General features: G+C 41.0%; 1 protein-coding gene across 1 annotated transcript in view; it reads left to right on the forward strand.

Moving 5' to 3' along the window:
* The window catches only part of LOC149453929 (chondroitin sulfate proteoglycan 4-like), a 72,868-nt gene that overhangs the window by 37,237 nt on the left and 22,789 nt on the right, over window positions 1-12,842 (forward strand). Inside the window, exons 4-5 of the mRNA XM_089688090.1 lie at window positions 319-786; window positions 2,976-3,152. Of these exons, the coding sequence (XP_089544216.1) occupies window positions 319-786; window positions 2,976-3,152 (645 nt within the window). The remainder of the gene's footprint in view (window positions 1-318; window positions 787-2,975; window positions 3,153-12,842) is intronic.

A 12,842-nucleotide genomic window follows, 5' to 3' on the forward strand; every position in this document is an offset into this window, starting at 1 on the left:
AAATCAATGAGATTGCAGTTGATGCTTCTTTTGAGGAGGTAAAATGCAGTTCAGAAGGTGATCAATTGTAGGTCCAGTTCCCCTGTCAATGAATTCTGAATGATCACAGAAGTTTCTGAAACTGATATCAAATGCAAGACGTATCTGAAAGTAAACCGCATTGGCAGAAGCTCAAATCCCATTGGCATAGACCATACTTAACAGTAATTATTTTAAGTCTTTTTATCATAATTCTAAATTGAAAACTTAAACTTGAAGTACATTTTATAAACATTTGTAGCTCTTATTTATGTTTTATTTTTACTTTTTCTAATTCAGGTTGTCCATGAGGATAACACACCTGGTGAAATCATTTTCACTGTGGCCACGCCTCCGAAATATGGATATATACGCAGACTTGATTCCCTGGTACACCGTTTTCCTGATGATCTGTCTGTGATGGTGTTTACGCAGCAAGATATTAACAATGATGACATTCAGTATGTGCAAACAGAGGCTGGCCGGTTGCAAGACAACTTTACATTAGATGTGACCAATGGTGTAAGGGAGATAATGGGCATAACTGTATCTGTAGATATAATCCCAATCCAGATTCCACTGGAGGTTCAAAATATTACTGTCAAGGAAGGGGCATCTAAGGCCTTGATACAGGAATTCCTGCATGTACCTAGCAAACACTTCCAGAATTTCAATTCTGAGTTTGTTCTTCTTTATCCTCCTGCTCATGGTTACATTGAAAACACAAGATTTCCTGGAATAAGGTTGTCCAGCTTTACCAAAAAACAGGTAATTTCCATATTAAAACTCCTAAGGTTAAGTTTTTGGTGTAATTAAAAACAAAATGCATAGAAATAAATATGGAGGCTTCCATTACTGACCTCTGCTTCTGGTAGTTTCTTAGCTATCAAGCCAATGCAGTGGATTCCTGTTTCGCTTTGTGTTTAATAAAAGTTACTTTGCGTTATAAGCAAGGAAGCTTAGACCTCTGTAATGTAATAATGTGCTTTTACTAAACAAAAATGCTGTATATACAACATACTACAGTTATAGGAATACAATACAAGACAGACAGATATACCTATAACAAGCAAAATGGTACCTACTTCCTAGCGAAACTATGTTCTGTGTACAATAGTAATACGCTGAAAAGTTACTTGGCTCCGATTTATAGAGGCATCACAATCTCCATAGGCAACACAGACCCCAGGCTTGCTTTAAAACAGTTGCAGGAGATTGGGCTAAAAGTCTTTAGGTTCTGGCAGAGATCTTCCTTGGTGTTAAATCATCATAGAGTCCTCCTGTCAGCTTTAATCTAACGACTTGTTATTTGGAAAGTTTTGGGTAGCCAATCCCACATGGGCGCATCCTTTTCTACCTTATTACACTGATGTAATATTCTCCAATTTAACCTCTAGATGGCATGGTTGTATCATACATGCCTTGGGTCAAATATTTTAAAAGGTCACCCTATTGTTGACCATTATTTTCCTATAAGCATTGTATAATCAGAATACCTTAAAACACAATAGAAGTATTTAACTACCAAATTACTTTAGCCCAAAATGCAATAGTGTCTAAGTTCTCATTGTTTAGAAGAGAGCTTGTATAAATGGTTTTCAATACCATGTAACATGATTTCTGTTTCTAACACAAACAACCAGATTCTTCCCTGTAGTCTGAGGAAATCGGTACACATACGCAACACAATTCAATATTACTTGAGTCACTGACTTGAAAGATGTTGGTCATTGACTAGTGCAACCTGCAAATGCAGTGAGTTCGTAAGTAATAAATGCAGTGATGGGTAAATAATGCAAGAGAAAAATGTAATAAATTACCATTCATTTTAAAATGTAAACGTGAACCAGCCTAACCTACAACAATCGATCAGACTTTAGTTTACCAGAGTCTCCAACAGTTAAAGTATTCCTATTGGTGGCTAAGAGTGCAATGCCTACTTAATTTTAAAAATAAGATTATAGATTTCAGTTCTTAGCATATTAGTAAATCTGCAACTTGTTTTTGAGAGGTGAGGAGGTGACGTCACGCTGTCCACCTCATCTAATCCGAGAATGATTTTTATTCATACAGAAAATGCAAAGCATTCTCTGGGTGGTGCCTGTGCTGAGTGGCCAACCTCCTGTTTTCAGAACGCAACAAGGCAGCTGCTCAGTGCAGGAACTGTAAGCTAGTGGAGATCACTGGAGTATCAGAGTCTACTTCAGCAATTCCCCCGCTTCCAGGGGCATTGGCTAGATATGGTATATGTATTGTTACATTGATCCAAGCTGGACCAATATAACTATAAAATATCCATACCTGGAATTCCTCTTTACAGTAAAACATTACCCTGAAGTATTGAGCTGCAAGATTACATAAGGCCCCATTCTTGTTAAACCCTTAAGGCCGGATGCACTGAAGTGTGTTGCATTTGATTTCCTAGATTGTAAGCTCGAAAGAGCAGGGCCCTCGAACCCCTCGTGTATTGTATTGTTACTGGATTGTCTCATGTTCTGTCCCCCTCGCTAATGTACAGCGCTGAGCAAACCTTTTGGCGCTCTATAAATACTGTATAATAATAATGGTGCATAGCAATATCATTTAATTTTGAATAGTACTCCAATGCATCTTGCTGGCACACAACAGTCAGCGACACTGCATTTAGAGAAGGGAAGAGAGCTGCACTGCTCATGTCCATAGAAGACCGTAGTTACAGCAGGAGCTGTTATATTCTTAAAAAACAAAACTATCCTACAGCTGTCTAAAATCTGTAGGAAACTAATTACACCACGGTAAAGACACGCAAACACCTCGAAAGCTAATAAACTTGTGCCCTTTTTAAAAAATATTGAATCATTTTGAAGGAATAAATTACTGGACAATGGTTTACTTTTTTACTTAACTCAAATTGAATGTGTAGTATGCCAATAGTATATGTACACCTGTAATTTCTTTTTTTATTTATGTATTTTAAGGTGGAACAGGAATTGATCTATTATATCCATGATGGTAGTGAAACCTTGGAGGATAATTTTACGATAATTTTGAATAATACAGAGGTCTCCAAACAAAGTCTCCCACAGTCCATATTTGTGTCTGTTCTACCCATAAATGATGAATACCCAGTCATAACATCCAACAACATTTTTCGAGTAAGTATGTAGAATAGAAAAGAGACCACACCCTAATACTAAACTGTGTGTATTGTCCCACAGCCTTTTATTCTTCATTTGTTGTGTTCCAGTGAATTTCACTCAAGCATGTGTTTGTAGAGGAACACACACAAGTTTGTTTTAACATTGAGCCCCTGTTCACACCAATGCGTTTTGTCACCTGGTTTGATAGTTCAAAGTTGCACCCTATTTGTGCCTATGGAACCGTTCAAACAGTGCAACTCCGACTTGCACCGATTTTGAAAATTGTTCTTGCGCTATTTACACCATGTTCCAAATTTATTATGCAAATTATATTTTTCTCATTTACCTAAATAATTGATGTAAATAACAGTCAGCATAATTCTCATGTTATGAACTATTAAGAGTACAATTCAAATTTTATAGAACAAACCTCCTAATGATAACAGTATTTTTTTTAAACATAAAAAACTTACAATGCACTGTTCCAAATTATAACGCACAGTAAATTTCAAAACACTTTATAGGTTGTAAAGAACTGAAAATTGTCATTTGTTGTGTTTGCAGCATATTTACTGAAATCAAAAGCTATTTCAATCAAACTTTTAACAACATTTTAACTTTTTAAACATTTTAACAGGTCACGTTACATTTTAACATAGGACCCCTTATTTGATAGCAGCTTCACAAGTCTTGCATCCATTGAACTTGTGAGTTTTTGGACAGTTTCTGCTTGAATTTGTTTGCAAGATGTCAGAATAGCCTCCCAGAGCTGCTGTTTGGATGTAAACTGCCTCCCACCCTCATAGATCTTTTGCTTGAGTATGCTCCAAAGGTTCTCAATAGGATTGAGGTCAGGGGAGGATGGAGGTCACACCATGACTTTCTCTCCTTTTATCCCCATAACAGCCATTGATGCAGAGGTATTATTTGCAGCATGAGATGGTGCATTGTTATGCATGAAGATGATTTTATTACGGAAAGCATAGTTCTTCCTTCTATACCAGGGAAGAAAGTGGTTAGTCATAAACTCCACATACTTTGCAGAGGTCATCTTTACACCTTTGGGGCCCCTAAAGGGGCTGACCAGCTCTGTTCCCATGATTCCGGCCCAAAACATGACTCCACCACCACCTTGCTGATGTTGCAGCATTGTTGGAACAGGGTGGCCGTCCACCAACCATCCACTACTCTATCCATCTGGACCATCCAGGGTTGCACGGCACTCATCAGTGAACAGGACTATTTGAAAATTAGTCTTCATGTATTTTTCTGCCCAATGCAGCCGTTTCTGCTTGTGAGCATTGGTTATTGGTGGCCGAATAGAAGGTTTATGCACAGTTGCAAGACTCTGGAGGACTCTACACCTTGATGTCCGTGGGATTCCAGAGGCACCAGCAGCTTCAAATATCTGTTTGCTGCTATGTAATGGTATTTTAGCAGCTGCTCTCTTGATCCGATGCATGGATCTGTCAGAAATCTTCCTCAATGTGCCTTTATCTGCAGGAACCCGTCTGTGCTCTGAATCAGCCACAAATCTCTTAATAGTGTGATGATCACGCTTAAGTTTTCGTGAAATATCTAATGTTTTCATACCTCGTCCAAGGCATTGAACTATTTCACTCTTTTCGGCAGCAGAGAGATCCTTTTTCTTCCCCATATTGCTTGAAAATGGTGCTCTGCTTAATAATGTGGAACACCGTCCTTTAGTAGTTTTTCCTTAAATTGGACTCACCGGCCAATCTAATTATCACAGGTGTCCGAGATTGTTTTCAGTGATCAAAAGAGCCCCGAGACACAATGCTGAAAAACAAAATATTTAATCTTTGTGACACTTAAATAGAATTTGCATAATAATTTGGAACAAGGTGTATGTTGATTTGATGTGTGGCGTGCATTGACATCTGTGCATGAAGGCAAACAGATGTTGACAAGCCAGCATATGAAATTTCACTACTTCAGCTGTAGTAGCATGATTTCAAAGCTGCATTCGGTGTAAACCAGGACTTAAAGAAAAACTGGGTTTTTCCTATAGCAGCTTTTCTGAACCCTTTTACCCTGGAAGAACCCTTGAACTAATTTTGAGGTCCCAGGGAATGCCTGCTAAAAACTATTCTTGCTATATTTCATTGTAACGCTCGGGATTAGTAAGCTGTTGAAATATTTAAATAAAAGAATAAAGCAATTGGCATACCTAGAATATTTGATGCCCAGAGCCAACCTTCCCTTGCTCTATACCTGAGTAATCATTAAAATAAATTATTAACAACCAGAAAGAAATATCAGCTGTTAAAAAAAAAAAAAAAGAAAAAAAGTCCTTGTACTCTAGTTGTCAGGGTTAAAGTGCCCCCTTCATTAGTGGTCAGTGGAGAAATGTTGCTTTACATTGGGGATGAGTTAAGAACAAGCCCTCTTGCACAACGTAGAGAAGTGATCACGTACATTAAACGTCAGAGGGAAATCGCCCCTTATATTGGTAATCATAGTAGGTAGGAGATCGGTAGTCATTTTTCACTGATCAAGGAACTCCTGGCAGTCTCTAGAAGAACCCTAGTTCAAAAGCCTTTCCTGTAGTAAGCTATCAGAACCCACATTTATAGTTTTAACACTAGAATCCAGTTGCTATTGGTACCACAGCTTGCTTGCCATGCAAGATATTAAATACATTTCCTATTTTTTGTTTGGGTAAAACACAAATTCACTTCACTTTTTCCTGAAAGCATTTTTATGTGACTGACATTTTGCTTAAGTGCTGTTCCATATTTTAATGATTTTAGTTTGGAATTATAGATTCTCCTTCCAGTGCCTGTTTTATATGGTATGGAAGACAGGAATGTAAACATACACTGGGTGCATTAACCCATCCATAGTACTAGTAGAAATGCAAATGCATTTAGAGCGTCCATGCATATATTGTTAAGTTTATAGGGAGGACATAATTGAAAAGAGAGAATGGAAATTAAATAAACACCAAAAATAGTCCATTGACATATTGCTGTGACAGCCAGTGTATGTTTTTCAACCATGGTTCCATGGAACCCCTATGGTTCCTCCAGCGCTTGCTAGGGGTTCCTTATACAATGAGCAGTTTCTTCCTCTCAGATAAGTTCCCACTGACACCATTGATCTTTTTCGCTGTTTGTAAGGGGGTAATTCTTTCCAATGACCACATGTTCCAAGTGTAACGAACATTCTTCCTACTGAGCATCACACTAATATATCATGAGTTGTAGATATATTAATTTTTAAAAGTGGTTCCCTGGGACTGGAAAGTTATTTCAAGGATTCCTATATGTTGACAAATTTAACCAGTCTCAACCAGGGTTCCTCCAGAGGCTGCTAGGGGTTCCTTGTGCAATTCCTGCCTCTTAGATAAGTAACCACTGACACCAATGATCTTTTTAGCCATCTGTAAGGAGAGATTCTTCCCTAAGGCCACAAATGTAAGGAGCATTCTTCCCAGTGACCATCACACTAATGTACTAAGTAACTGTAAATAGTGAAGCGCTATAAATCCTATCTATTAAATACAGATAAATATTATATATTACTAGCCGTGCACACACAATAGTGCTCAGTGACAAATAATTGCAAACAAATAAATATCTTTTTCCACAAGTATAAGTGAAACATGACCTTGAATATGTGACAAACTACAGATAATTGTGAAGTGATTCTTTAAGAAGAAAAAATTCCCGTGCTATTTATCAATATCTCTAAAAACACACTGTGTATATACAAACGTCAAACCAATCAAATTATATATGTGTTAATTGAGAACATAAAGTCCATGCAAGTGAATCTGTGCTGATGTGATCTTCACTCCAGTGAAAAATGAACAGAAATCCTCAAATGGCAGCAATGCCTGCTCACCTCCACACATTGACCCACACAGGGCTATAATAAACAGTAACAGATCCTCTCCACTCCACTCCTCATCACATCACAGGGACCATGGGATAGGAAAAAGACCTCTGCTCAGCACACCTTATTCACTCCTCCTCCACTCAAGGTAACATATATAGGGTATAAAGCAAGAAACCTTCCATGGTGCAGTATCTTTTTATTTAAATTGCAGATAAAAGTTGGTAAAGCACTCACATGTATCCCCAGTAACAATCGCCTTTCACCACATGCTATGGGTGTACTGCATGGTATACTGGGTGTAGCAAGATGGCCGCTGCCACGTGACAGTACGTCATTTCCGGTATGTGGAGACTCAGTTCCGGCAGCGGCCATCTTGCTACACCCAGTATACCATGCAGTATACCCATAGCATGTGGTGAAAGGTGATTGTTACTGGGGATACATGTGAGTGCTTTACCAACTAGGGTGAACCTGTTCTCACTACTCATATGCGTATTTAAAAAAAATACATTTCTAGCATGTGATTTGTTGAAGTCAATAAAGCTTTATTTTATCTCGTCAGTAGGATCAATGAGTATTCACTTTTTATCCAACAAAGCTTAATGCCTAGTACAAATGATAAGAAAATCGGACGAAAAATACCGCTTTCGAAGCAAGCGTTCAAACATCTGATTATTAGTACACAGGTTTCAAGAGCCAATCATGAGAGTTCATGCTAAATTGTTTGAAGGAACAAACACAAAAACTTTTCTCGTACGATACCAGAAGGAGCGATTTTTGTTTAATCAGTACAGCATTCATTCAAAAAAAACATCAGAAGACCACGCATGCTCAGAAAAGAGAGAATATAATACACTACATCATTTCCAAAGTTTTATTTTGTCTTTTGAGAATTTTTGTATCTTCAGTAATTGCTTCATTTTTGATATGAGACTAGCTGTCACAAGTTAGCCTGCAGTTTCTTGTTTGTGTATTCTTACCTCCTTGCTGCAGTGCTTTTCCTACCCTGATTCCTTTCACATGTGTGGTTTGTCTGTGCTCACCTATGGGCATCGCCTCCTATTTTCTGAGTTTTATTTTCTTCCCTTCCATCACTACCTGGCCCGCCTCCTAGTTTGCTTGTCTATATAAGACATGCTCAGTCTAGCCCACAGAGCAACCTCTTAGTTCTCTGAGCTCCCATTTATTGCTACTCTTGTACAGTTGCAAAAAAAAGTATGTGAACCCCTTGGGATTACATGGAGTTTTGCATGAATTGGGCATAAAATGTGCTCTGAACGTCATCTAAGTCACAACAATAGAAGAACACAGTCTGCTGAACATAATACTACACAAACATTAGATGTTGCCATGGTTTAATTGCACATAACCTGTAAACATTCACAGTGCAGGGAGGAAAAAGTATGTGAACCTTTGGACTTAATAACTGGTTGACCCTTCTTTGGCAGCAATAACCTCAACCAAACGTTTCCTGTAGTTGCAGATCAGACCTGCACATCGATCTGGAGTAATTTTGGACCACTCCTCTTCACAAAACTGTTTCAGTGTAGCAATATTCTTGGGATGTCTGGTGTGAATCGCTCTCTTAAGGTCATGCCACAGCATTTCAATCGGGTTGAGGTCAGGACTCTGACTGGGCCACTCCAGAAGGCGTATTCTGTGCTGTTGCAGCCATTGTTTTGTTGAATTACTTGTATGCTTTGGGTCATTGTCCTGTTGCATCACCCATCCTCTGCGGAGCTTCAGTTGGCGGACAAATGGTCGTACGTTTTCCTGCAAAATGCCTTGATAAACTCTGGAATTCATTTTCCCATCAATGACAACAATCCGTCCAGGCCCTGAGGCAGCAAAGCAGCCCCAAACCATGATGCTCCATCCGCTATGTTTTACAGTGGGGATGAGGTTTTGATGTTGGTGTGCTGTGCCTTTTTTTCTCCACACATAGTGTTGTGTTTTCTTCCCAAACAACTCAATCTTGGTTTCATCTGTCCACAGTATATTTTGCCAGTAGTGCTGTGGAACATCCAGGTGCTCTTTTGCAAACTTCAAACGTGCTGCAATATTCTTTTTGGACAGCAATGGCTTCCTCCGTGGTGTCCTCCCATGTACTCCATTCTTGTTTAATGTTTTCATTATTGTAGATGTGTCAACAAAAATGTTAGCATGTGCCAGAGATTTCTGTAGGTCTTTAGCTGACACTCTGGGATTCTTCTTTACCTCATGCAGCATTCTGCGCTGTGCTCTTGCAGTCATTTTTACAGGATGACCATTCCTAGGGAGAGTAGCAACAGTGCTAAACTTTCTCCATTTGTAGACAGTCTGTTTTACCATGGACACATGAACATCAAGGCTTTTGGAGATACTTTTGTAACCCTTTCCAGCTTCATGCAAGTCAACAATTCTTGATCGTAGGTCTTCTGAGAGCTCTTTTCTGCGAGGCATGGTTCACATCAGACCGTGCTTCTTGAAACCAGTAAACCCAAAAAAGGTGTGTGTTTTTTAAGGACAGGACAGCTGTCAGCAACACATCCAATATCATCACACTGATTGGTGTCAAAGTTGGCTCACTCCTGGCTCCAATTAGCTCTGGGAGAAGTCCTTAAGCTAGGGCCTCACATACTTTTTCCTCCCTGCACTGTGAATGTTTACATGTCATGTGCAATTAAACCATGGCAATATCTAATGTTTGTGTAGTATTATGTTCAGCAGACTGTGTTTTTCTATTGTTGTGACTTAGATGACGTTCAGAGCACATTTTATGCCCAATTCATGCAAAACTCCACGTAATCCCAAGGGGTTCACATACTTTTTCTTGCAACTGTATCTGGCTACCCGTGTACCTATCCCAGCTTCATCCACCGACTTTGCTTGTTCTCCGCCCATCCTGACCTTGGCACGTCTACCGGATTTCCTGCTTTCTCCTGCTATAGTACTCTGCTCACGTGAGCAGTCTCCGCATCCTCAGCTGGGCTTACCTGGGAGCCACAACCTGGTTCCTGCTTGCTGCAAGTCCATCCCCACCATCAGGGGTCCTGGTGAAGAAGCAGGCTGGGGCTTAGACTTCGTGCTCTGGAAAACCCTGAGTTGGCGATCTACAGGGGCTCACTACCACAAACACTTGACAGTTTGCTCAGGCCGTGAGATACTCTGAGACACCGCAGTCTCTTCTGGAACAACTTCAGTGTTTGGCGCAGAGAGTCGATGTCAGGAATGGTCTTATCTCTGGTAGTGCTGGGGCTTACCTGCCTTGTGGGCTGCAGTACCAGTGCTGGCCAGCGGGTGCTCTCAGCATCCAGTGTCTCACTCCTGCAATCAGGCCATCACCTGAGGCTGTTTGCAGGAGGTATATTTAAGCAGGACCAGGCCTGCAGTCAGTGCCTTGGTGTATTGCTCCCTTGTGCCCTGTATCCTGATCCTGCATCCTGCCTGCCTGACTCTCTGCTTTGATCCTGACTCCGCATGAAATCTGCCTGTAGCGACCTCGGCTACTCCTGACCACTCTCCTGCCTGCTCCTTGTACCTTGTCTGCCCATTAGCTACCGACCCGGCCTGCCCAACTTTGTTTGGTGTTGTACATATTGTTATCTGTTGGAGGTTTGGTTTTGTTTGCACTGTGTTTATGTTTAGCCTTGCACTGCATTTATGTATTGTTTAGCCTTTAATAAATTGTATTGTTTTATACTATACCTGAAGTTTGTGTTTCCCTGTGTTGGTCCACACATCTCTGGTCATACCCGGATCCCTGACAGTCGATGTCCAGAAGGCCTATCAAGAACAAATTATGCAGTGTCTGCAGGAACTTTCCTCCCGTTTTAATCAGCTGTAGGTTGTGTCCACTTCAAAACTCCAGCTTCAGTCCTTCAAAACTCCAGCTGCCTCCACCGTCTCGCTTCTCTTGTGATCCCAAAGCTGGTCGGAGCTTCATCAATCAGTGCTTAATTCACTTTGAGCTAGAAGCCCACCATTTTCCTACTGACCGGTCCAAGGTGGCGTACATGATTTCACTCCTTTGTGGTGAAGCTCTGGCTTGGGCCTTGCCACTGTGGGAGCGTTAAGATCCTACTATTTTCAGTTTCTCAGCCTTCCAGCAAGCATTCAGTAAAACCTTCAATGTGCCCGGCAGAACTTCATTTGCTGCGCGAGCTCTTCTTCATCAAGGTGGCATGACTTGGTCAATATGCAGTTCAGTTTCGCACCTTATCTTTGGGACTGGCATGGAATAATGAGGCCCTTTCTGCAACCTTTTGGCAGAGTCTAGTGGACCATATTAAGGATGAACTAGCTGGAAGAAACATACCCACCACCCTGGATGACTTGATTGCTGTTGGCATTCAAATCGATCTCCGCTGTGAGATCTGGAAAGGGCTGGTCCACGTCGCCCCCGTGGGTTGTTTAGCTCCTGTTTTCCAGAAATCCCTTGATCAATCCACCTCTGCAACTGTACCGGCATCTGAAGAGCCTATGCAGTTAGGCCAAACACTCCCCACTCCACAAGAGCGATCGCATAGCCTAAGACTTGGCCTATGCCTTTACTGTGGGGCTGAAGGTCCTATAATAAAGTCCTGTTCTGTCCGTCCGGGAAACTCTCGGGTCTAGGTCACTCTGAGGGAGGTGATCTAGACCAGAACCTGAATTTCGCTACCTTCCCTCTATTTATCATACCTGTCTCCACTCTTTGGGCCCTGAACTCGTATCAGGTTTCTGCATATGTGAACTCTGGGGCAGCCGGGAACTTCATCGAGCTATCATTGGCCACTGAATTGGGCATTCCTCTTGTCCTCTTGATGACACTCCTATCAGTATCTTTAGTTGATGGCTCTACCTTGGCCATAGGACCCCCTATGGTGCCAAACTAACTCTGTAACTATGCATGTTGGTGTTCTTCATCGTGAGGAAATCTCCTTTCTGATCCTTCCTAAGTCTTCAAGTCCCATCATTCTTGGACTTCCATGGTTGCAGAAACACTCACCCTACCTAGACTGGAACTCTGGCCAAGTATTGTCATGGGGGTCACAATGCCATAAGACTTGTCTCTCTAAAGTTCTTCCACCTCACTCTGTACCTGTGGCTGAGGTCACCACCTCTCTGGTGCTTCCTCAACAATATCAAGCCTTCCAAGATGTTTTTTGTAATAAACCTGCTCCCCTGCTTAGTCCTACTGCAGGCACCCTTCCAATGCTGTCCACCTCTAATTCCTTACCCTCTTTTGTTGCCTAAACCATCAGTTCCTTTACATACTGTAGAGCTCAAAGCTCTAAGCCCACTACTATCTGGATGGGTGAAGGCCCCAACATCTGTGACCTCTGTGAATACTCACAGTAGAAGCCGATCTGCGAGTGCTGATAAAATGATGTCTGCCGGCACCCACCGATCTTCAGCCAGAACAGAGCTCTGCCTATGTAGACAAGAGCTCTGTTCTGTTCTAGCAAAGGTGGGAACATGATCCTTCACTTCCCCTATTAAAAGCATGACCTAGTGTACACCAAGCACACAGTTAACCCTTTGATCACCCTAGTTGTTTACCCCTTCCCAGCCAGTGTCATTAGTACAGTGTCGGTACATATTTTTAGCACTGATCGCTGTATTCGTGTCACTGGTTCCCACAAAATGTCATTTTAGTGCAAAAATGTCCGCCGCAATATCACAGTCCTGTTATAAGTCGCTGACCACCGCCATTACTAGTATTAAAAAAAAAAATTCCAGTCTATGTCCCATAGTTTGTAGATGCTATAACTTTTGCGCAAACTAATCAATATACACGTTTTGGGGGTTTTTTTTATACCAAAAATATGTAGCAGAATACACGTTGGCCTAAGTTTGTGAAGAAATTAGATTTTTTAG

Source organism: Staurois parvus, unplaced genomic scaffold (genome assembly GCF_062004578.1).
Source record: "Staurois parvus isolate SC_StPar_1 unplaced genomic scaffold, SC_StPar_1.0 ptg000445l, whole genome shotgun sequence".
Taxonomy (NCBI): Eukaryota; Metazoa; Chordata; class Amphibia; order Anura; family Ranidae; genus Staurois; species Staurois parvus.